This window comes from Poecilia mexicana, unplaced genomic scaffold (assembly GCF_051168715.1).
Source record: "Poecilia mexicana isolate PSO_F unplaced genomic scaffold, ASM5116871v1 scaffold_2, whole genome shotgun sequence".
Taxonomy (NCBI): Eukaryota; Metazoa; Chordata; class Actinopteri; order Cyprinodontiformes; family Poeciliidae; genus Poecilia; species Poecilia mexicana.
The window spans coordinates 51,936,717-51,962,213 of NW_028263371.1; the positions used below are offsets into that span (position 1 = coordinate 51,936,717).

Sequence of the window (25,497 nt, forward strand, 5' to 3'; positions counted from 1 at the left end):
TTCCCCCCCTCTTGGTTTTCATGGTTCTACTACACAGTATGACATTTTACCACTAACATCTTTTCATTCTTAATCTTTGTAGAGAAACTTCCTCCAGTTTTTCAAACTAAACCTGACAACCAGACTCTGTATGTTGGAAAGAGGGCACTCATACAGTGTGTAGTAGGAGGATCTGCTCCTCTAAATGTTGTGTGGCTAAAAGACCGCCAGGTTCTGCCCTCTGTGTCAGAACACTACCAAACCATTTGTGAAAAGAATAAGCACACTCTTGAGATCAAAACGCTTGAGGCAGCGGACCGTGGGCTATATGTGTGCAGGGCATCTAATAACGTTGGGATGGCTGAGTGCAGCATGGAGCTGCGTGTTGTTGATAAGCCCAACTTCGTAAAGCCCCTGGGTTCGGTTGCTGCCGTGGTGGGAGCTCCTCTTCACCTGGAATGTCAGGTGGATGAGGACACAGGAGTCACCGTTACCTGGACCAGAGATGGTAGGAAAGTCCACCAATCTCCAGACTGTAAACTGTCTTTTGAGAATAAGACAGTAAATCTTGATATACTAAAAACCACACTGAAAGATTGTGGGAATTATGTGTGTATGGTGGCAAATGATGCTGGAAGTGCTTCTTGTTCCACTTCTGTCAAAGTACAAGGTAAGTTATTTATATTCCAGTTTTTTAGTGCTTGAAACCTTCAGAAAACCAACAAGAAAAACTTAGTTTTTTATGCTCTTGGTGTCTCATGTGAACTAGATTGTTCTTCTCATCTTAATTAGCTTTGTTTTCAATGATGGTTTCTTGTTTTTAAACTACATCTTCAACTCCATATAACGGTTCTGACTAACCATACCCCTGCAGAGCCACCAGTCTTTGTAAAGAGACTGGAGGGTACAACAGTTTGGAAGCGAGGTAGCACAGCTCGGCTGCAGTGCACCGTCAAAGGATCCCCTGAGCTTCACACCACCTGGTTCTTCAATAACAGTGAGCTGTCCAGTGGTGGCAGATACGCTGCCAGCTTTAAGGACGGTGTCGCCACTCTTGAGATAAACAATGTCACGTTGAGTGACGGTGGGAGCTACAGCTGTGAGGTTCTGAACGAGTCAGGTTGTGAGAGCTGCAGCACCAAAGTGACAGTTAAAGGTGTGCAGCATTTGAAATTATTTTTTATTTAAAATACACTATGGTATATACATTTGTCTTTACCAAACTGTTCGTTCCCCATTAGAACCTCCATCGTTCATTAAAGATGCACCCTCCATAGAAGCAGTGAGAGGATCAGTAGCTGTGTTGGATTGCGAGATTGCAGGTTCTGCACCATTTGAAGTAACTTGGAAAAAGAACAAGAAACGCTTGTCCTCAGATAAAAAGTACAGAGTAGTGTCACAAGGATCACTGACCTCTCTGGAGATCCACACATTTGAGAGCGCTGATGCCGGTGAATATGAATGTGTTGTTTCAAATGAGGTCGGCTCAGTGACCTCTAACTCGGTGGTTAAACAGAAAGGTTAGTTTAAAAAAAAACATCAGCATGATTTTGACTCTAGGTTCCTCAGTAGCTATTAAAGTTTATTATAATTGATGCCATTTCAGAGCCACCTATCTTCTCAAAGAGGATTGAGAGTTCTACAGTGTTGTTGGGAAATACGGTGAAACTACAAGGAGTAGTGAAAGGCTCAGCTCCAATTTCTATAAAATGGCTGAAAGACTCTAAGCTGCTAATAGATGATGACTCCAGTGTCACAACAACATTTGAGAACAACATTCCTTGCATTTCCTTCACCTCTGTTGGGATAAAACATGGTGGCAAGTATACTTGCATTGCTGAAAATGAGGCAGGGCAGCAGAAATGCGAGGCTGTTCTCACCATTCAAGGTTAGAACTCACTTGTATTTACTAGCTATTCTCCCAGTTAATCTGTGTTAGTTTATAAAGCCTAAAGCTTGTGTTGTGTTTTAGAACCGGCTAAGATCGTAGAGAAAGCAGCGTCCATCAGTGTTACAGTTGGTGAACCGGCTACGCTTGAGTGCAGCATCTCTGGGAGCCCTGAGCTCAAAGTCAGATGGTTCAAAGATGGCAAAGAGATGATTAGCGGTCGTAAATATAAGATGACTCTGAAGGAGAACACCGCTGTTCTGAAGATACTTTCAGCAGATAGAGGAGACACGTCAGAGTACAAGATGGAGGTGTCCAATAAAGTCGGAAAAGACGAGTGCACATGCTCAGTCACAGTTATAGGTTAGTTTCAGTCAGAAATACATAATTATTTCAATTCAAAAACAGACCTTTTGTCACAGTTCTGTGTTTGGCTTGTCCTTCCACACAGATCGTGCGGTTCCTCCATCCTTCACTAAAACTCTAAAAAAGATTGATGGAAGTATTGGTAGTAATGCTACCTTGGAGTGCAGAGTTGCTGGATCACAGCCAATGGTTGTTTCTTGGTTCAAAGACGACAAAGAAATTCACAGTGATGATAAATACAAGCTTGATTTCAGTGAAAGTGCAGCCTCTGTGACAATTACACATCTTGATCAAAGCGATGGAGGAGTTTATACGTGCCGGGCTTCAAACAAGGCCGGAGAAAATGAGACCAGTGGAACACTGACAGTCAAAGGTTAGAGAAGTTTCAATGTTTTAGGTCTACTAGGAAATTAACAACAGATACAACTGAGCAAAGGTTATTGATAGGCTTAAAACATGAATGTTGTTTTACAGAACCTCCAGCTTTCACAGTAAAACCCGAGTCGCAGGATGTTGCACCAGGAACGAACGTTGTGATAAAAGCAGCCTTCACTGGGTCTGCTCCACTGGTGGTTAAATGGTTCAGAGAGGAGAAAGAGATTTTCTCTGCAGGAAAGTGTATCATAAAAAAGGACGTCTCCTCAAGCTCTTTAGAGCTTTATTCTGTAAAACCCAGTGAATCTGCTAAATATACCTGCCAAGTTTCAAATGATGCCGGGAAAGTGGATTGCACCGCCATCCTCTTCGTGAAAGGTTCTGCTTCCATCTTTCATCTGCCAACTTGTTTCCTTCCTACCACTAACCATTTTTCAAAGTTTACTGTAACTGCTCTTGTGTAATTTACAGAAGCTCCCACGTTCACAATGAAGCTTGAGCCTTCACGGCTCCTAAAAGCTGGACAGCCTCTGAAACTGTCCTGCAAAGTACAGGGAACTCCTGTAATTTCCGTCACATGGATGAAAAATGGCTCTGAAATCATTTCTGACCACAAACACTTGATGTCCTTTGAGAGCTCAGTAGCCTCTCTGGAGGTGGAGAACTGCTGTATAGAAGACAGTGGGGAGTATGTGTGTTTGGCTTCTAGTGAGGCCGGGAGAGATCAATGCAGCTGCTCAGTAACCGTCAAAGGTTAGTGCTGTCCTAAGAAGCTGTCCTCTACAAACTGATCCTGCTGTCTGGTCCACATTGTTCCATCTTTCAATCCTTAGTTTTCTTTTGTTGGATGAATGCATTAACTCCAGTGTGAATGTTAATATACGTAACAACCTATGAGTAGAACTGCCAGTGTAGACATGAAAACATGACAACAAATGGTTCTGTAGAGTTAATAGCAAGCTGAAAGCCAAAGTAAAGTATAAAATAAAGGAAGGTAAGTTTTCTGAATGGTGCTGGAAGATGTTTTTAGCAAAAAGTACCTTGATGGATTCTGTGGACCAGATTTGCCTCTTCGGATGAAGCTTTCCTTTCAGACATTATTGTTGAATGTTACTTTTATTATCTTTCTCATAGAGCCTCCAGTGTTTATAAAGCCTTTTGAATCAGCTGAGTTTGTGAAGGGATCTGACATTGTCCTGACAGGAACCGTTTCAGGTTCCCCGCCATTTGAAATAAGTTGCTTCCTCAATGATAAGCTGATCAGAAGCAACAAAAAACATCAGATCCGTGTTCAAAAAGACACAGTCACTCTTCAGATATCTGACTGTGACAGCAGGGATGATGGGACGTACCGCTGCACGGTTGCAAATGATGCTGGGGAGACTACTTGTTCTTGCCAGGTTTCTTTAAAAGGTTAGTCAAACGAATGTCTTGTGCTGTTACCCTGAGTTGTCTGCTGCATGTTTCTCAGTTTCATGGAAAGCTTTGTGTATGATGAAATGTCAGGTGATTTATTTGCTTATTTTCCAGGTTTCCAGAAAACTGTTTTCTTTATGCGTTGTTTAGATCAGAGAATTAACAAGGTTTAGCTTCAGCCTAGATTCTTCAGTCTCATTTGTGGTCTTCTTTCACTAGAACCACCATCATTTATTGAAAGACCACAGGACATGTCCTACATGGTGGGCTCTGAAATCTCTTTGAAATGCATGTGTTCTGGAGCACTTCCCATGACCTTCCGATGGAACAAGGATGGTCACGAGCTCACTGAAGATGAGCACGTTAAGATGTCCTCTGAAACCAACAGTGCTGAGTTGAATTTGAAAAATGCCCAGTTATCTCACAGTGGGAAATATGTGTGTGAGGCTGAGAACAAAGTTGGGACTCAGAGATGTACCGCCATGGTCACGGTGACAGGTTTGTCACATTTGTTTGAAAATCTCATCTTAACTCTTTGCTTAAATGTTCAGCTTTAAGCTTCATTAACACAGTGGCTTCAGCTGTGTCCTGTGTTGGTGTCGTAGAGCTAAAGTCTGTGCGTGTAAGTGTTGGTTACCCAGTGAGGCTTGGATGAACATCTATGAGGCTTTTTGGGAATAGTATTTAGTTTGGTATCAGATCAGAAATTCAGGAATTAAATCTGCTTTGAATCTATTGCATATAGACCAGTTAAGGATGGACTTGTTTTGTACTTTTGGATTAAGATTTTGTTTTTCAATTGCAATGTTTTGTTTTGTTTGGTTTTAACAGAATTTATCAACAATGACTGTTTTATGCTGTGATTTCATGTACGCCACCACTGATCACCCAGTGGATTACAGCATAAAATGTTCTATGATTCTGAATGTTATTTATTTAAATGCAACACCTTGAATTTAGAAGCAAAAGAGAATTATCTCATTTTTCCACTGGGTTTTTTCTTTATGCTCTGGTGATTATCCTGCTTTTATTTCTTCTGTTCTCAAGTCCTATGATTTTTATTTAAACTAAAGACTCAGTTTTTGTTGAACTCATAGTAACAAAGGTTTCTGGTTATGCAGAAGTATACATGGTTACTCTTTTAGCTGAAGCTCAAGTTTGCATGTCAAATACTATATGTTGTTTTGCTGGTATGTTATCCCACAAAATAGTTCAGTTAGTGCATCTGATAGTGGCTGAAGTTACGGTTGAAGGGTTTGATCTAATCTTGTAAGCTAGTGTTGTAGATAATTCCTACTTTTTGTGTGTGGAAGCTGTTTTGGTTCAGTAGCATAAGTATGTTCAGGTTATTTTTGACAGTAGAAATACTGCATCATGGGTCATTTTACATTACAAATATAATTTCTCTCTCTTTTTGGTCCCTGCTTTGGGAGAACCTCCTATCTTGGTTTTCTGTGGAGGAATCTCTTTTAGTTCCTTTGTTGGATATTCATTTGCTCGCAAAAGGAATTTCAAGACTAAGTATGTCAGTGAGAAGAAGCTCTTAAAGTTTTTTGCTGCTGTTTTGACTTGTGAAGTGAAATATGTCATTGTGTAAATAAGGCCAAGTAGAATAAATGCTGTCCCACTAACTATGCTAATTATGCACAAGGTTTTTCTGCTTAAGCTTCAACCTACACTCATCTCACTGCTCCTGGGTTATAAATCCACTGTAAGGACATATAGAAGCAGAGGTACCAAAGACAGCTTAAGGGGTTAATATTAAATCCAGTCTCCTTGAGCTTCACAGGTAAGTGTCAAATTGCTCAAAGATGGTAGAAATCTTCAGTCAGAAATCATCTGGTTGTCTATGAGAACTACCTCAGTCCATGTAAAATTCAGTCCTTTCAGCTGGAAGAGAGCCATGTGGGTCTTCTAAGTTAATTTAATGCTGCAAAGTTGACAGTGGTCTTGGGTAAATCTTCATAGATACACAACTAATTATAGACCAAATTTATTTGAAACAGATGCTGTGACTCCTCCCACATTTGTTAAGAAATTATCAAACATCCAAGCAGTGATGGGTTCGGTGGTCACGATGGAGTGCAAACTGTCAGGCTCTCTTCCATTTGTTGTCGAGTGGCACAAAGGAAAACAAAGGATCACCAAGAGTTCTAAGTACAAACTTGTGCACATTGGAAGCACAGTTTCCCTGGAGCTAAAACTGACTGAAGGTCGCGACACAGGAGAGTATTCCTGTAAAGTCGCAAATGAAGCTGGCAGCTGTGTATGCAGTGGCATTCTTACAGCTAAAGGTTAGCTTTCAGATTTAATATTATTCTTTAAAAAGTAGTCTTCGTTATAGGTGTCATAATAACTTCTCTGTATGGGTTTTAGTGCCACCGAGATTTCTGGTGGACATCAAGCCTCAAACGGTTATTCCACAGTCAACGGTGACCTTCAGAGGAGTCTTTGAAGGGACTCCCCCATTTACAGTGGAATGGTTTAAGGATGGCATCAAACTCGTTGCTGGATCCTCGTGTACAATCAGTTTAGAGAAATACTCTTCTTCATTGGAGCTCAACTCAGTCGAGGCCATGCAAAGTGGAGTTTATTCTTGCCAAGTTAGCAATGAAGCTGGCACAGTGACAAACGCAGCAGAGTTGTTGGTTAAAGGTTGGACTATTCTTTTTTTGTCCAGCAACATCTTTCATGTAACCCATCTTTTTTCATCATTTTTACCGCTCCTCTGTCTTCATTCTTAGCCATTTATCGTCTCCCAGCGATATTTGTGTTGTCTTTGAGATCGCCTTCCTCCCATCGCAGCATTCAGTCACATGCCTGCATCCAGCATCCATCCCAAAGGTCCTCGAGTGTTGCTTTATGTTGGCAAAAGTAACCAAATCTTTTTTTGACTTCACAGAGCCTCCTCGGTTTATCGTGAAACTGCCTCCCACAACCTTTGTGAAGCAGTGTGAGGGACTCCGTTTAGAATGCAAGACCAACAGCGCACGCTCCTTGAAAATGTGCTGGTACAAAAATGACCAAAAGATAAGTGACGGAGGCAATTATGAAGCCATGTTCGTTGATTCGACTGCATACCTCCAGCTACACTCTGCAAGGCTCGAGGATAATGGAGTCTACACATGTGAGGTTCATAATGATGCTGGCAGCGCAAGCTGCAGCACCACTCTCACAGTTCAAGGTCAGCTATCGAACGGATTTCTTGGTGATATGTTACACTGTGGATTTGTCCCCTCTGAAGTTCAGAAGCATGAAAGAGAAGGAATGAATGTCATGTGATGCAAATTTTGTTTGAGTGTATCATGAATGTCTTTAGAACCAAGTATGAAAATGCCAGCATGGAAACCGTCAAACCTTCCATGTGTCATATAGCATGAGTCTGAGAGATCTCCATGGTCACTGACATGCTTTTTCTCAGTTTTGGTGAAATGATCTTGGGTACATCCCTTTTTAATTACATTAAATTCTCTTTTTTGTCTAAAGGGGAAGCTACGGTGAGATCATACAGTAGCATGAACATTATTTAAGTGTTGCCTTACCATAAAGGATTGTTTTTGTAAAGACCAGGAAGGATCCCTCAAGCATGGACTGAACTTTCCCATAAGCCTGATCATGAAATTGAACCCAGTGCTTGGATAAACTGCTTGTCATAATGGTTTGCCTGTTCATGAAGATAAATTCTCTTAACGTATCAAAACATATTTTCCAGAGTCTCCATCCTTTACTAAAACTCCCAACCCAGTGGAGGGAATTCAAGGGAAAGATGCCAGTCTTTACTGTGAGATGTATGGCACTCCACCTTTCCAGGTTAACTGGTACAAAGACAAAAGGCCCATAAAAGAGAGTTGGAAACATAAGATTGTTAGTGTGGGCAACTCTGCTACTCTTCATGTCATGAAACTTGAGCAGAATGATGTTGGCCTGTATGAGTGCAAGGTGTCAAACAATGTAGGAAGTGAGTTCTGTCACACTACTATCAATCTAAAAGGTTTGTACCAAATCAGTGGACAATTTCTCAAACTCAATTTACAGAGGATCATTTCTCTTCACCTGTGATCTTTTTTTAATGTTCAGAACGACCAGCGTTTGTCACAAAACTCATCGATCAGTCCGTAAGAATCGGCCAGCAACTGACACTGACAGCCACAGTGAAAGGCTCTGAGCCTTTGACTGTGTCCTGGGTCCAGGACAAGGACCATGTCCTTAGAGACAGTGATAACAGGAAGATAACCTTTGAGAACAACGTAGCCACTCTTGTAGTTCCAGAAGCTGACTCAGCAACAGCTGGTAGATACACCTGCCAGCTGAGTAACGACTCAGGACTGGTGGAGTCAGTCTCCCAAGTTACTGTTTTAGGTTTGTAGAACTTTACAAACAATTTTACTACAATGACATTATACCATTAGCTCTAAAGTTTTCTTTCCACAACTTTAGAACCTGCTGCCATTGTGGATAGTCCAGAATCCATGAGTATCACATCAGGAGAAAATGCTTCTATTGAAGTAACAGTGTCTGGTTCACCAGAACTAAAAACAAAATGGTTCAAGGACAACAAAGCCCTCAGTTCTGGTGCCAAATATCAGACATCTTTCACAAAGAAAATTGCTGTTCTGAAGATCCGTTCTGCTGACAAAGCGGATGCCGGAGAATATAAACTAGAGGTTGCAAATCACATTGGTACAGCTTCTTGTAAAATCAAGCTCTCAGTCTCAGGTTGGTGAACTTTATGGAGATGCTCTCTTTATCCTATGAGAAAATGTATCCAACAGGTAGTTCAAAAAAGTGGCTCATGACATGTTCTTTGACTACAGATAAGTTGATTCCTCCAAGTTTCATAAAGAAGCTGAATGATACCCACTTTGTTGTGGGAAGGACTGGTGAGATGGAGTGCAAAGCTTCTGGATCTTCTCCTTTAACAATTTCCTGGTTCCATAATGGCAGGGAGATCAAGAGTAGTCCCTCCTATGACATCAGCTCCACAGATAATTACTACAGACTGCGAATTTCAACTGTCAGCATGTCTGATTCTGGCAAATACACCTGTAAAGCAGTGAATGCTGCAGGAGCCAGTGAGACCAGTGCCTCATTTAATGTGACAGGTTAGTACAGACCAGCAGCCTTTAAGGATGGAATCAGATTGTTATGGAAACCTATTACCTATCCCACAACCAATCTTTTTTTTATCTTAAACCAGAACCTCCTTCATTTTTGGAAACTCCTGAACCCAAAGAAATCTTGCCTGGCAAAAATGTAACTTTCTTAGCTAAAGTAAAAGGCAGTGCCCCGCTGCAAGTCAAGTGGTTCAGGGGAGCCAAAGAAATGCAACATGGAAGAGGCTGTGAGATCTCATTTAAGGCTGATGTGGCCACATTGGTGCTTCATAGAGTTGATAGATCCCATGCAGGAGAGTACACATGCCAGGTCATAAACAACGCAGGAAAGGAAAGCTGCCCTCTCCATCTTTTTGTGAAAGGTTTGTCAGCATGAAACTCTTCTAAGCATCTGCATTTGAAGGTGACTTTGGTGTAACTGATTCTTGGAATTACCTCCCTTAGAGCCAGTCCACTTTGTGAAGAAGCTGAGAGATATTTCTTCTGAGAAGGGTAAGCCTCTGAGGCTTGAGGTCACTTTCTCAGGAACACCCAGGGTAAATGTGACCTGGAAGAAGGATGGGAAACTCATCTGGGCCTCAAATGAGTACACGGTGATCACCACAGACACCTCCTGCATCCTAGAGATTCTTAACTCTGACAGAATGGAGGCAGCTGGCACATACTCTTGTGAAGTAGACAACGGAGTAGGAACTGACAAATGTGAAGCACACATTTCAATTCTAGGTAAAAAACCAAGGAACTCTTGCATGTCATGAGTTTAGTTCTTTAGCTTCCACTTTCATACCTATTCTCTATCAATCTCTAATTATCTAATTCTTTAAGATATTAATTTGCACCTCAACATTTGTACTAAAACCATCATCCTCATCTTTCATTTAGAGCGGCCATACTTTGTCGATCAGATGGAGCCAGTGGAGGTAACAATGGGTAATGCAGTTACCCTGAAATGTCGTATTGCAGGAAGTCCTGATATCTCAGTAGCTTGGTTTAAGGCTGGTGGAAAGCTGAGGAAATCCCCCATTTGCTCCATGGATTTCTCAAATGGTATTGCCTCTTTGAATCTGGTCAAGACAGCTAAGTCTGATGATGGTGAATACACCTGCAAGGCTGAGAACCGGGTCGGTTCAGCCTCTGCCACTTGCAGAGTGACAGTGAAAGGTGATGCTCGCATTTTATGCTCCATTTTCCAGATTATAATAGTTTTGCATTAAAAAAAATATTTCTAATGCTCAATGTGAATGTAGTAAAGGTGACTTAAAAGAAAAACACCTTTCTTGGGATAAATACTCTGAGAAAGAGACAAAATATGTGGTATTTTGAACAAATTTCTTAAATCATCATTGCCTTTCTTAGAGCCCGTGTGCTTTGTCAAGAAGTTGGAAGACACAACTTTTGTGGTTGGGCAGCCGCTGAAGCTAGTCTGCACATACACTGGGAGCCCGAGGGTGTATGTGTCGTGGAAAAAGGACAACAAGCTGATCTGGGCCTCTTATCAGTACAACGTTAAAACCACCGACTCTACCTGCATTCTGGAGGTTCTGAACAGTGACAGGCCTGAAGCAGCAGGAACATACACTTGTGAGATTTCTAATGGAGCTGGAAGTGATGTTTGCCACGCTCATGTCAGCCTAGGTAAAGTCAAAAACTGTTAACACTTCTGGTTTCACTTAATTTAACTAACTCCTCCAGGGTTTCTGTGCTCTTCAAAGAGTAATGGAATAATCTTAACTGATTCAAACTACTTCTTTCATCCTGTCTGCTTGCATACTCCACACAACTAACCCAAACATTACCCCTCTCAGAACCCCCTCGCTTTGTGAACAAGCTGGAAGACACGTATTTCAGACTCCGGGAGCCTTTGACCTTGAAGTGCACATACACTGGGAGTCAGAGAATACATGTGACCTGGAAAAAAGATGACAAATTAATCTGGGCCTCATACAAGTACAACGTCAAGACTTCTTATGATACATGCATCTTGGAAGTCCTCAACAGTGACCGAGTAGAAGCTGTGGGAAGATACACATGTGAAATTTCTAATGCAGGAGGAAGCGATGTCTGCCATGCTAATGTGAAATTAGGTAAACTCTTAATTCACTCACATGCATATTTCTTTGCAGGAATAACAAATCCATTTGTGTCTTCTTCGTAGTCTGTCATGTAACCAGCTTGCTTCAAAGACTAATTATCATCGTCATCTAACACTTCCATCGTTTACTGATTTCTTAGAACCTGTTCAGTTTGTGAAAAAGCTGAGAAACACCTTCTATAGAATTGGCCACTCTTTGACGCTGGAGTGCACATTCACGGGCAGTCAGAGGAATAATGTCAGCTGGATGAAGGACGGCAAACCTATCTGGGCTTCATATAAATACAACATTAAAACGACCAACTTCTCCAGCTAGAAGCTAGAAGACACTTCATACAGTCTGGGAGATAGGCTGACTCTGACGTGCACATACACTGGGAGTCAGTGGGTCCACGTGAGCTGGACGAAGGATGGCATGCAAATCTGGGCCTCATACAAATACAGTGTCAAAACCACAGATTCATCTTGCGTTCTGGAAGTCCTCAACAGTGACAGAGAAGAGGCAGCTGGACTCTACATTTGTCAAGTTTCTAATGCTGAGAGCTGTGCTGTCTGTGATGCTCATATCATTTGTAAAACATGTAAAAAAGGTATAACTTAATCTCATCTAATCCAAAACACTAACTAGAAACACCTTTGGCCATTGACATAAATGGAACACTGGAATGCAAAGACTTTTAGGCGTGAAAAAATACTTTTGGCAACATTGTGTCAAATGTCAAGTTAAAATTACAATAATAATTTAACTCATTTGTAAAGTATTTTTTAGCTCACATTCTGGCTTTTGTGCACAGACCTTAAATAACCCTTTCTTTGATAATAGTGGTTAGATTTGTCATTTAGTTTGGTAAAGCTACCAGTTTGCATGCTGAATGTAATAAATCTAATGTCTTTTGCAGCAGTAGGTTGCACAACAGAAACTGGTAGAGCAGAAGCTGGTCTTGGGTGGTGGTTTGCCTTTACTTAGTCCTTCATTTAATTCAAGTTTGAATTAATTTCATTACTTAATTTTAATTTATGCATTTTAATTAATGCTTGAATTGTAATTCTAACTTTGGCTTGGTCCCCCATCATCTTTCCTTCTAACGCTCATCGCTGCCTCTCATAGAAGACACCACATTCAGAGTGGGTCAACCGATGGGACTTAGAGTTGCCTTTGTTAGTAGTCCGAGGTAACGAATAACCTGGAGGAAAGATGGGCGACTGATCTGGGCTTCTTATCAGTACAATGTCAACACCACAGACTGCAGCTGTGTGCTGGAAGTTCTCAACAGTGACAGAGAAGACGCTCGTGGGAGATGCACGGGCGAAATTTCCAACAGTGAAGGCTCAGATATCTGCCATGCTATTGTCAAACTAGGTAACAATAACCAGCAATACATCACTCACATTTCACATTATTAATTCTATGCATGAACTAAATAGCTCCTCTTGTTAACCACTAATAATACTCTAAAAATCAAGAAGTCCAAGCTTAAGGGCTCGACACCCAGGGAGCGACATCACTCCGTCGCCATTTATTTCCTATGGAACTTTGCCTCCGCCAGGCAGGCAACCGGCAAACTTTGTGCATATCAGTGATTCTTGAGAATAGGGACAAAATGGGTTTTAATTTTCCCATATATATATTTTTTATAATTTATTATTTCTCACCTTATGTATGCAAATATGACAAATAATGTTCAGGAAATGTAAAGACGCTAAGATGCAGGCTCCCAGTTGCAACATTTTTTAAAAAATTAAATTTTTAATTGACCTGACCCAGAACTTTGTCATCACCATCTGACAAAAATAAATATGAAATGATTTTTAAAATACCTTATTAGTGATATTTTTACTCATTTTACAGACAAATGCTTCTCAAGAAACAAAAGAAATATTATTTAAAACAAAAACAACAAAAAGTTCATCTGACCGAGTTGACACAGAACTGAAGTTGGTGACAAACTAGTGAGTACAATGAAAAACTTGACACATGTGAAGTAATGCAATTTATGTAAAATACATTAAAATGAATTAATTGCACATTTAAGTGAGATTTGATAACAATTTTACTGAAAGAGTCATAAAAACTCTGATGGAGTTGACAAAAAGCCAAACTACCTCAATTTATATGATGTTATTCTGAAGGAGGTCATAATGTAGCTCATCAGGTTCATGAAATCTTTACAGTTTACCAAAATTAAGCTTTTATTTTACAAAATTTCATCAAAGTTTTGAAAATAGTCAGTTATGGAGTTGACACATCATGGTTGTGACAAGCAACTTAGGAATAAAACAGAAGAAAAAACTAAAGAATAACATAAGCTAACCAGAGCTAACTAGCCCACTTAGCAAAGGAAGAGAAAAGACAACGTCATGGGGTCCTCAGAAGTTCTGGTGCCCCCCAATAATGCCTGATTTTTTTTTACATTCTTTTCACGTCTGACGGTGTTGACAAAAACTAGGGACAAATTTCAACGGAGTTGGAAAATATCTAAAAATTATTTTTAATTCAATTTATCGATACTTTTATAATTATTTATATGACTACTTATACTTAATTGTTATAATATATAATTTTAGTATTTCTTTAATTGTTTTAAACTATTATAGTGTATTGAGTTCTGCTCCTGGACAAGGGATTTTACAGGCATCATCCACCGACTACAATGTTTAAAATAAAAAAAAATATTCAGCAAACACAAGAAAAATATACACTGTTGTCCTCACATGACCCAGGTTAGTTTAGTCAGGTATTTGAAAAAATTATATTTTGTGTATATTTTATTCAAATTTGGTACTTTATCCATAGGACATGTTTTGTCCCTATTCTCAAGAATCACTGATATGAAAATTCAAGTTTGTACACATAGTTGTGCATACGCGGAAAAGCAATGCGACACAAGAAAATAGAAGAATGTTCAACTTTTGTCGTTACCATTGCTATTGCTTCCCATTTCTATCATGTTTCTTTGCTATTACATCCTGTTTTTGGATTCCGTTGTTATCGCGTCCCTTTGCTATCGCGTCCCATTGCTATTACGTTCCTTTGCTATCGCGTCCCTTTGCTATTACGTCCTGTTGTTATCGCGTCCCTTTGCTATCGCGTCCCATGTGTTGTTGGATTTATCCCCAATGGCCAAAAACTAATTTGTCGCTCCCCGTGCGTCGACCCCATTAGCCAAACTTCCTCAAACATGTCAACAGTTTTCACAAATCCAAAGATCCACGGATGTGCACAGGCACATACTATAGTCTTTGAGGAGTCTAAGATTGATTGCAACATTGCTTCTCTCAGAACCTGTACGGTTTACAAAGAAACTGGAGGATGTCACTCATCAGTTGGACAACCCCTTGAGACTAGATTGCACCAAAGGGTTCATGTCACATGGAAGAAGGATAACAAGCTCATCTGGGCCTTTTACCTATACAGCTTGAAAACTACAGACTCGTTCTTCACTCTGGAAGTGCTCAACAATGACAGAATCGCTGCTGCAGGGAAATACACTTGTGAAATTTCCAATGCAGAAAGAACGGACACATGTCATGCTCATGTTAAAATAGGGAACCCACTAACCAACACATTCCATCCCATCTCTTTGTTTGCTGTAACTGCTACTAACATGCAGTCCAGTTGATCCCTGTGGATTTATGGGTAACACTCCATGAATGTTGTCATCGTCGGATTTTGGGATGGTTGGTTCTCTGTAAGGCAGGCTTGAAATCAGACATGGTGTTACAGAGTCACTATCAGAAACATATCTACTTTTGTGGATAAGTCATGGTTAGTTGGACTGTTTGCTCATATTTATTGATGATATTGTTCGTTTCTGTTGCATTTGCGTCACAATTTGTGCTCCTGTTGTCTTGTCATCTATGGTGGATTTTATTTCCCGGTGCTGTGGTAAAGGCCCAGTGGCCTGAAGAAGAATACATGTTAAATGACTTGCTTACTCTCCCAACATGACCTGATTTTCTGAAATGTATCCCCCACAGAACGTAAAGTACCTCCAAACTTCACTAAGAGGCCGTCTGAGTCCATCGTGGATTCAGCTGGTAAGGTAATAAAGATGGAGGCTCGGGTGTCCGGCTCCCAGCCACTGACCATCACCTGGTACAAGGACAACCAAGAGATCCAGGCCTCTGGAAAATATGACATCAGCTTCAAGAACAACATGGCTGTGCTGTGTATCAAAGACTCTGCGGTTTCTGACAGCACTGTCTACACCTGTGAGGCTTCCAACGAAGCAGGGAAAGTGTCATGTCAGGTGTCCCTCACAGTTTCAGGTAGGGAGTCCAACCCTAACATAACCTATACCAGATTGGCTGAATGTTGTGCAGAGTTTTCTTTGTGAACTGACGATTAACTATTGTTTGGTTTAGATAAATACGCTAGTCTAGCAAATCTAAATTGTTCTGTATGAAATTTCCTTTGTCTCCTAAAGTCTAGAGGTTAGTCTTCCGGAACATAACTTATCATACAGATTTATCTTAATAAGAGTGTCCTCATGAAGTTTTTTTTTTTTCAACTCAAATGGGCAAGCTCACTTATTTTAAGTGTTTATTTCTGTATGTGTGGGTGGTTATGACTTGCAGGTAATAAAAACATGATCAGTTTCTCAGAAAATGAAAAAAAAAATGTTTTTATTCATTCTCTCCACAAAGAGGTAAGTCACAAAAGGTAATTCCTGAAGACATTGTCTATTCAAAGAGGGCTGTATCCAAGCATATAAATGGAAAGTTTAGTGGAAGGAAAAAAATGATAGAAAACAGGTACACAAAATACATAAACATCTGCAGCCTGTACAGGATTGTGATGGACAGTCCATTCAAGAGTTTGAGGGTTATTCACAAGGTGTGACCTGAAGCTGGAGTAAGACCTCAAAGAGTCAGCCCAAACAGAAATACCAAGGACATGAGCTACTAATGTGCTGCTTAGATAGATTCTCTATGGACTATTGTCAAGGGATAGATGAGAGTCTCTTTTTATTTTAACAAATACTGTAAAAAGTATTCTCTTATGTTATTATGTTAAAGGCAAGTATCTTCATTTATTCAGCCTCTTTCTCACCTTCAGAAACTGGTCAGCCTCCTAAATTTGACGTCCCTCTGGAGCCGGTCACAGTGAACGAGGGGGAGAAGCTGAGCCTCAAATGCCATGTTAAAGGCTCCTCTCCTCTGACCATCCAGTGGATGAAGGACAGGAGGGAGCTGAAGTCCAGTGACAAAACCAAAATCACATTTGTTGGTGGGACGGCCTCCCTTGACGTCAGCTCTGCATCAAAGGAAGATGCAGGGGATTATCTGTGCAAGGCCAGCAATGCAGTTGGTAGTGACTTCTGCAAGGCCAAGGTCACTGTGAAGGGTAAGCAGTTGAACTTCCTGTAAAGTGTAAACAAGTCCAAGGTTTGATGAAAATATAACCACCAAATTTTAATCTTTAAGTGTTTCCTATAAATGGTGTATTTTGAAAGGCTGTCAGAAAGACATCCAACCTCATAAAAACCAGACTCAAATTGTTAAAGTAACTCTTCACTCACCGTCTCAGTTTGGTTTCTATGTATCTTCAGACAAAGGAGCCAAGCCTTCACCCACCGAGGCACCGACCCCCGCTGCAGCTGCCCCAGTCAAAAGACTCGACAACCTTTTCTTCATTGAAGAACCCAAAAACATTTCAGTCACAGAGAGTAAGGACAACATTCCTCTCCTTCCTCAAAACATTCCCATTTGAAGGTAAGACTTTGCTCATTTCTATACATCTGCTTCTCTTCAGAGGGCACTGCAACCTTCATCGCCAAGATTGGAGGTGATCCAATCCCCAGCGTGAAGTGGATGAAGGGCAAATGGAGGCAGATCACCCCTGGTGGTCGTATCTCCATCGAGCACAAGGGCCAGGATGCCAAACTGGAGATCAGAGAGGTGACCAAGTCCGACTCTGGCCTCTACAGGTGTGTCGCCACCAACAAACATGGAGAGATCGAGTCCGGCGCTGAGATGGAAGTCACCAAAAAGGAAGAAGGGGAAGGCATTGGAGATATCAGAACAAAACTCAAGAAGTAATACAAGTTCATTTCTATATTCCACCACTGACTTTGAATTGTGTTAATGGAACAAATGTCTCTATCTGCTCAATGACTTCATGCATGATATTTTCAGAACTCCCTCCAAGCAAAAGAGCCCAAAGAAACTTGAAAACATCAGTATTGTTGACTTGCTCAGAGGTCATGACCCCAAAGACTATGAGAGGATCCTCCGGGAACATGGGATCCATGACTACAGGGCCATCCTGCAGGCAGTGGAGTTCCTGAAGAGAGAGAAGGAGATGGAAACTGGCAAAGCGGTACTGGGGAAAACTGATTGTAATAGTGAAGCTGAATTGGTTTGTAATAGCACAGATTTGAAGGATGAATCTGCTCTGTATTCTATTTGTATTATCAGTTTTCCATGATTGGAAAACAACCTTTCAACAACAATTCTAAAAGATATCTATTATATCTTAAGGTTTAGCTTAGAAAACTAAAAGGATTTTGCACCTTTCAGGTAAAATATTATGACAATGTAATATAATTGATTATGTGTTTCATGTATTACCAGTCAGGAGGTATCTGAAGTATCTGTACCATTCAGGGTCACTACATCTCACAATAGTGTCTTTCTGAAGTGGTTTCAGCTGATGAAACTGTTGTTGCTGTTGTGGGAAACAATTTTTGTTGCAACAAGATAAATTGGGATGTTGCATATCTTTGATATTGACTATTGAAAGATTGTGAAGGTGTTGCATTAATAGCCTTATACCCTGTGGCAGGAGGTGGAACATGGTGGTCGGGTTGAAGAGGAGGACATGGCCAGACTGATCCAGCAGCTGGAGGGACGTGTCGACACAGAGGTAAACGCCAAAACTTATTTGAGAGCAAATGGCTCTTTGTAGTAACACAGCTGATTCACTCCACTACATGACCAAGGTTCCATGTAGATGAAAACCAATAATAAATAAAAATGATCATAATTGATGTTTTTGTCCTTAGCCTGTGTCTGTGATGGAAGACATCTCTGACCAGACAACCACAGAGAACCAAACGGCAACGTTTGAGTGCGAGATCCAGATCAACTACCCAGAGATCTCTCTGACCTGGTACAAGGGAACGCAGAAACTGGAGAACAGTGATAAATACGAGATCAGCAGTGTGGGCAACCGCCACTACCTGAAGATTAAGAACTGCCAGGTCAAAGATGAGGGCAACTTCCGTGTGGTGTGTGGTCCTCACATCTCCAACGCCAAACTCACCGTAACAGGTAAGAGCGTTTTCCATGTCCTCTCCTTGCTGGAGCCCATTCTATGTGTTTGTAGTGTATCCTCATGCGCCGATACTTTATTTCCACATCAGGAGGTGATTACAAACCAGGTGAGTCAAGTACAACTAGACTAACCTCTTTAAATCTGCTGGATGTCCTGCAGTTTTTCTTTCTGTGTTGTCTTGTTCGTAGTATATTTTCCTTCAGAGAAGAAAAGATCAAATGTGACACTTTGATAACTTCAGACAAAACACAACTCTTTAAAATTAAATGTCATCTTTAATTGTCTGATTTTAGCCGACCAAATTCAGTTTACTAAACGCATCCGAAACATCGAAGTCAGCGAACGTCACTCCGCCACCTTCGAGTGTGAGTTGTCCTTTGACAACGCAACCGTTTCGTGGTACAAAGACTCGTGGGAGCTCAAAGAAAGCCCCAAATATAACTTCAGGACAGAAGGCCGACGGCACTTTATGACGATCCGCAACGTGACAGCAGAGGATGAAGGTTTGTCAAAAAGATTTACCTTCTTTTTCCTCTGGAGGGACGTTTCTGACAAACAGAAATACAGAAGTTTCTTCTGTTCGTACCTACTCAATCAGAGCCAAGAGTTCTTATTAAACCATGTTACAAAACACTGTAGAAAGTACGCAATCTCTATGCAGCATTAAACCAAAATTGTTTGAAACAGTTGTTGAGCCTTAAATAAAATAGAACAATAATGTCTCCACCCGCCAGGCGTTTACTCCGTGATCGCTCGCCTGGAGCCAATGGGAGAAGCTCGAAGCACCGCCGAGCTTTACCTCTCAGGCAAAGGTCTGTTTTAGCCGACAGCAGCTGTCAGAGACGTTTACACCCATTCACAGATCTAATTACATCCGTCTACCTGTTTTTTCACAGACGTTGGTTTAGGAAAGGTTCCTCAGGGTGAGTAGTTTCAAAATAAACTCAGGTTTATTTTCACATCTTATATCTTGGAAAGCTAATAATGCACAACCACACCATTCTGGTTATATAGTGGTATGAAAAAATGCGTTCTCCCACATTAAAAAAATAAAATCTAAGTTAACTTTAAATTTAATCACACTTTCATTAATGCACCTTCAGACATCCCAGATTCGTCAGTTCAGCTCCCAGACATGGGTTCCATGATCATTTCCCAAGGTGAGTCTGGGACAAATAGGAACATTTTTCACTTAGCGTCTGTTTCGCCTCCTTCATTCACCCTTTTTTTTCTCTGTCAAAAGAATCCTCTGAATTTTATCACCACGAGGAACGATCTGAAGTCAAAGGTACAACAATAATGGAGCTTTAAATGAGCGCTACTGTTGTTTGAATCTATGAACCTTCATCAGTTCCATCAAAACATTTCATCGTTACATTTAACCATCAATATCATTGTCATCTCCATCATCTCCTTCATCTCCAACCTTTAACTTTCCTCCCAAATAACAGTGTGATCCTGATAAACTCCCAGATTATTAACTATTTCACTTCATCCTCATGTCTGAAGTGCCGTGGAATAAATTTAACTCGCAAATAAATAAATAAATAAATAAATACATCTCGAATTCAACTGAGAACGATCTGTTGTGCAGAGGAGGATCATGGCTGAGTTAAAAAATCTGCAGATTAACCTCGATATTTGCAACACAAATGATTTCAGTTCAATTCGGTATCATTAATACAAAGCCCAGTCAGTAAAAAGATAATGAAGTACAAATCGGTAAAAAGAAATTATCAAGTATTAACTGTTGTCAGATAAATTTGGATTCATAAACGTAGTAATTTGAGGTTAAACATTAAAAATAAATTTGGTTGTGATTTTTTATACAATTATAGGGATTATTCAAAACTATTCAAAACTAAAATTTGAATCATAAAACCCAGAAATGCAAAAAAAAAAAAAAAAAAAAATTAAATTAAATTAGTACAGAAAATTTTTGCCATGGTCCTCATCTGCACAGAAACGTCTCAGTGAACAAACCTGTGATCTGTAACAGCTGATTATCATTTAATGGTTTCCTGTAGAGTTTAAGAGTCTGACGGTTGAAGAAGAAACGGTTTCGGTTCTGTACTCCTCCGTCTCAGGTATCAGCGTTGTTCACTCCTTCATTTATACATCAGCTGTCTTTTGACTGTTTGTCTGTTTTCAACTGGTTTTGGCCTTCATGTGTCGTGCCATTCTGTTACTCTGTTGATTTCTTGATCATTAATGCCACCTTGTTATTAAAGCAGTGCTATAGTCAGGTCTTGTTTTCTGCCTAAGTTCCCTTTTCTCCTCTGCCAGAAGAGAAAAAAGCTGTGGAAGAGTATATTGGCCGGACTGAAGTCAGAGAGGAAATCACTTCAGGTATATCAGCTTTAAAGCTATTCTGCAATGAGCTCTGGCTGAACCAAAAAAACAAATCAAAAGCCGCTAACCCCAATGTTCACCTTATTAAACCCAGCTGCTGCTTGCAGAGGCTTTCCTTCTCCTGTAGATCTTAACTGTAGTTTTAACATGTGGTCTGTGGTGTTTGTGGTAGATCTTCAGTCTGTTTTTGTCTCCTCTTATCAATGTTTTGTTCTTCTTGACACGCTTCTCCTCTTATGCTCTTATTAACACAGACTGAAGCTTTCTGCTCTGTAGACAGCAGAAAGCAGACTGCACAGCCTAACTGTCTGGCTTTTAATCCAAACTTTCTTGATCTTTTAAAGTTCATGAGGTTTACAGGAAGCCAGAAGAGAAACCCTCTGAGCGCGAAGCTCCACACCCACCTGCCGTCACAGGTATCTGTAAATACCAAACTCTTTATTCATCATTGTTGTATCTCATTTCTGTTCTGTGTTCTCATGTTGGTTTATCAGACTTCTTTAGTTGTTTGTGTGTACATGAAAAGATCTTCCTGTTGGTGTTTGTTGTGGTCAGAAAACTGAACTTCATAATAATGTTTTAAAGAACCTGAGGTAAAGAAGCCATGGCCTGATACTTTCACAACTCCTCAGCGAGAAGAACCGACAGTTCCACAAGGTAATGTTTATGACTGTGTTTTCTTATAAAGCTTCTTGTATCATGTCTGGGTGAGTCTTTATTGGCTCTAATTCTTCATTGTTAGGATAAAAATGGCTCAGAATACTCTTTAATTCTACAAACCTACCAGAAACACACCACATTTTAAACACAATAATTATAGACAAGATGATTAAACATAGGGAATTTCTTAAGTAAATGACTTCCAGCACTTTTGGAATTACTGATATATTTAATTTATTTAATTAAACGAGCCATACTTTTAGATGTTTTTCTTCTTGGCTCCTTGAATACATTTATTCATTGTTCTTCCGGTGCTTGAAGAGCATTGTGTTCTTGATATTGTCCATCAGTCAACTGTTTGTTTATCTGTATTTCATGTGCTTGATGAATTGTCTTTTACTTCCTTCACTCTTTAAATTCTTGAATTAAGGGTATTTTTCGTGATTTAAGTGTTTCTTTGTTAAATCTGAAGTATTCACCGAACCAAAGCCTGAACCCAAGCCAAAAGAACCAGAAAAGGTTCTTCCAGAACCAAAACGACAGCTTCAGAAGCCAGAGGTACCTGAACCTAAAGTGACCGAAGCACCAGAAGTAAAACCTGCCAAGAAAACTCCTGCAGTTCCTGAACCGAGAGGTAAAGGAGTGAATGTTCAAGCAGAAAAACCATGTAACCCATGTCTTGTTTTATTTTCATATTGCTCTTAACATGATTTTGTGTTGGATATTATTTGCTGCTAACCTCTTGATTAGATCTTTAACATCTTCTCTAGTGTTGTCCTCACACGGGTTTTCAGATTTCAACAAAACAAAACTTCTTCCTCTCTTTGAGATACTCTCTTCTTGGTTTAAACAAAACTTTTATAATTAACTCTGTGTAAAGATGGGAATATTTTTAATGTTCTCTAAAGTCCCAGCTGTAACCAAACCAGCAGAGGCCAAAGTCCATCCGGTCACTGAGAGGATTGCTCCTCCAAAGACTGAGGAGATCTTGCCAAGAGGTACTGGAACCACAATGTTTTGTCCAGTTTGAATTTCTTATAAATGTGTTGAGATGGGAATCTTGTTTTGTGAAACTGGCTGTCCTGTTGGTGTCTCTGCTTAATGCACTCAGCAGAGTGTACTACAGTCTTTAAAGCTGTTTTTTAAATGTTCTTTAAAGCACCAGTGCTACCAAAGGCAGAAGAACCTTTAGTCCAGCCATCAGCAGCTGTGGTTACACCATCAGCACCAGAACGCCGACCAGCTGAAGGTATTCATCTCCGACCTTTTCTTCTGCTGTTATCTCCTCTTGTGTTTAGGTCTTTGAATTCACTCGCTTAGAGTGTAATCTTTGACAGCCTTGATTGTTACGTTTGTACTAACCAAGAGAAATGTTCTTTAAGTAAAAGATGTAACCAGACCAGAGAAGGCAGTCGTCCAAACACCTGAATCTAAAATCCTTCCAGTCTGGACTGAAGCTGCTCCAGTTAAAGGTACTGCAGAGGTCATATAACAAACTGCTAGTTAAATGATCTGCTGGTTTTCTCTTTTACTCTCTTTTATGGTAGTTTCTCTGGAACACATAATCTTTCAAAATGCTTAGCACTCGTAAGAGTGTGACTTAAACTCTTTAAAACATTTCTCTTGTAATTACTGTTCTTCTAAGTTGCCTCAGAAAGGAAGGAGCTTGAAGTTACTGGAAAACCAGCCCCATTGGTTTCCAAGAGTGAGCCAGAGGTACTCGAGTTTACCCCTCAAACACAAGAAGAAGCAAAGTTTGGAGAAAAAGCTAAGAAGGCTTTTGAAGAAGTGGAGAAGGTCATTAAGTTTCCTAAAACGGTTGATGAAGCCAAAATGCCAAGAGAAATTGAGAGGTTCCCTGATGCAACAAAATTGGTTCCAGAAACACAGAAAAAGATTCCAGAAAAAACAAAGATGATTACTGAATCACCAAAGGTGGTTTCTGAAGCTCCATCCAAGGTTCCAGAAAAGTCAAAAGGGGAAATAAAGAGGGGTCAAGAGGTTCCCAAAAAGGTTCCAGAAACACAGACTAAAATTCCAGAAACAACAAAGATGATTACTGAATCACCAAAGGTGGTTTCTGAAGCACCATCCAAGGTTCCAGAAAAGTCAAAAGGGGAAATAAAGAGGGGTCAAGAGGTTCCCAAAAAGGTTCCAGAAACGCAGACTAAGATTCCAGAAAAAACAAAGATGATTACTGAATCACCAAAGGTGGTTTCTGAAGCACCATCCAAGGTTCCAGAAAAGTCAAAAGGGGAAATAAAGATGGGTCAGGAAGTTCCCAAAAAGGTTCCAGAAAAAACAACGATGATTACTGAATCGCCAAAGGTGGTTTCTGAAGCACCATCCACTGTCCCAGAAAAGTCAGAAGAAGAGATAAGATGGGGTCAAGAGCTTCCCAAAAGGGTTCCAGAAACACAAAACATGGTTCCAGAAAAACCAAAAGAAAAGAAAGTTTTACAGGAACCAGAGAAGATTTTGACGGTTCCCAAAAAGGTTCCTGAAACACCAAAGAAAGTAATAGAGGAAATGAAGGTTAAGGAGCCACCAGCAGACCTAAGGAGTAAAACAGAAGCTCCACAGGTTGAAATAGTGAAGACCCCTCCAGGTTACAGAGCCCCACAGCAACAAGAGAAGGTTGAAAAACCTCAGCAACAAGGTAGATATGTCTACTTGAAGGTTTCAAAGATCTTATCAACTAATCTTTGCACATCTTGATCTTCTAATGTGTTATATCTTAAGGTTTCTTGTCAGAGGTTTGTTAAATTTGTGCTGCATCTTTTAGCTGTTATGTCTGTAAAGCTCATGGAAGTTATCAAAAACTAACCACACCCAGGCATAAGGTGTGAACAGTAACCAAAGACGTTGACCAAAAATGTTACCTGTTAGACTTAAGTGTAAATGGATAATAAGACATTAATATACTAATATCTATGTGTTTCTGTCCTGATCTTTTTTTATATGTTTGGTTCTTCTTGGCCACCGCTTCATGGTGCACTTCTTCAATCTTGGGTGACGTCTCCAAAAATATCAGTTCGTCTGGAGAATGACCTAAAACAACAAACTGTTGTGGTTGAAGACATTAAGAGGTTTGTTCCTGTAGAAAGTTTCACTCCAATAACTGTTGAACTCAAGCAAGAAGTTCAAAGATCTGAAAGAAGATTCAAACACGAGGAGTCAGTTGTAAGAGATGACAGAACTTTATATGGGAGGGAAGAACAAATGGAGGAAACAGAAGTTCCTACAACATCCAGAGAAGATCATGAAGTGACAAAGTCTAAATATTTGAGGTACACTGAAGAATATGAATATGAAAAACTGGAAGATGTTAAAGTTTCAAGGGAAATGAAAATTGAATCTGTGATCTCAGTTTCTCCACCTCTAACTGAAACTGAGCTTTCATCAAAAGAGCCCAGAACCCAACCTGCAGTTACTCCAACAGACATAGACGTTTCTCTAGCTAAAGATGACGTTTCATTTATGAAAGACTCTTTCAAGAAAACTCAAGACAAAAAAGAACAGAAGCCTAGCTTTTATTCAGCTACAGAGAATAGAAAAGACACTTTTATTTTAGCAAAGCATCTAGAAACCAAAGAAGAAATTACAAAGAAGTATGATGAATCTCTTTCTGAAATTGAGAAAGTACCTACAGAGAAAGTACCAACAGAAACTGTGATCCAACCTGAGAAATCTCAAGCTAGACCGGTGAAGACATTTCAAGTCCCTGAGCATCAAAGTCTGTCATCTACAAAGCCATCACATCCAAAATCAAAAGAAATCTTTTTTGAGACTGATTATTCAGAAGAAGCTACAACCACTGAAAGAAAAACTCAAAGAAGAGAAGGTATGAAAGAGGAAAACCTTACACTGAAGACTCTGCAACCTCTTGAGAAAGGTATTCTTGTAAATTTGATCGCTTAAGATCAAACTCTTGAAATATATTTGTTATATTTAGCCTAGTCCAGGATAATGTTGG

The 25,497-nt window shown here is 40.1% G+C and overlaps 1 protein-coding gene across 1 annotated transcript in view; it reads left to right on the plus strand.

Annotated features, from left to right (window-relative positions):
* Window positions 1-25,497, plus strand: part of LOC106928839 (titin-like) — a 155,360-nt gene that overhangs the window by 30,034 nt on the left and 99,829 nt on the right. The window contains exons 41-71 of the mRNA XM_088002850.1: window positions 83-649; window positions 854-1,135; window positions 1,221-1,499; window positions 1,586-1,867; window positions 1,952-2,230; window positions 2,319-2,606; window positions 2,708-2,986; window positions 3,080-3,361; window positions 3,743-4,021; window positions 4,244-4,522; window positions 15,209-15,499; window positions 16,290-16,577; window positions 16,783-16,899; window positions 16,986-17,268; window positions 17,369-17,552; window positions 18,018-18,098; window positions 18,238-18,505; window positions 18,803-19,012; window positions 19,244-19,321; window positions 19,406-19,432; window positions 19,613-19,669; window positions 19,753-19,797; window positions 20,537-20,596; window positions 20,796-20,858; window positions 21,206-21,277; window positions 21,447-21,518; window positions 21,994-22,155; window positions 22,430-22,519; window positions 22,681-22,770; window positions 22,904-22,993; window positions 23,167-24,180. Coding sequence (XP_087858976.1) covers window positions 83-649; window positions 854-1,135; window positions 1,221-1,499; window positions 1,586-1,867; window positions 1,952-2,230; window positions 2,319-2,606; window positions 2,708-2,986; window positions 3,080-3,361; window positions 3,743-4,021; window positions 4,244-4,522; window positions 15,209-15,499; window positions 16,290-16,577; window positions 16,783-16,899; window positions 16,986-17,268; window positions 17,369-17,552; window positions 18,018-18,098; window positions 18,238-18,505; window positions 18,803-19,012; window positions 19,244-19,321; window positions 19,406-19,432; window positions 19,613-19,669; window positions 19,753-19,797; window positions 20,537-20,596; window positions 20,796-20,858; window positions 21,206-21,277; window positions 21,447-21,518; window positions 21,994-22,155; window positions 22,430-22,519; window positions 22,681-22,770; window positions 22,904-22,993; window positions 23,167-24,180 — 6,738 coding nt within the window. The remainder of the gene's footprint in view (window positions 1-82; window positions 650-853; window positions 1,136-1,220; window positions 1,500-1,585; window positions 1,868-1,951; window positions 2,231-2,318; window positions 2,607-2,707; window positions 2,987-3,079; window positions 3,362-3,742; window positions 4,022-4,243; window positions 4,523-15,208; window positions 15,500-16,289; window positions 16,578-16,782; window positions 16,900-16,985; window positions 17,269-17,368; window positions 17,553-18,017; window positions 18,099-18,237; window positions 18,506-18,802; window positions 19,013-19,243; window positions 19,322-19,405; window positions 19,433-19,612; window positions 19,670-19,752; window positions 19,798-20,536; window positions 20,597-20,795; window positions 20,859-21,205; window positions 21,278-21,446; window positions 21,519-21,993; window positions 22,156-22,429; window positions 22,520-22,680; window positions 22,771-22,903; window positions 22,994-23,166; window positions 24,181-25,497) is intronic.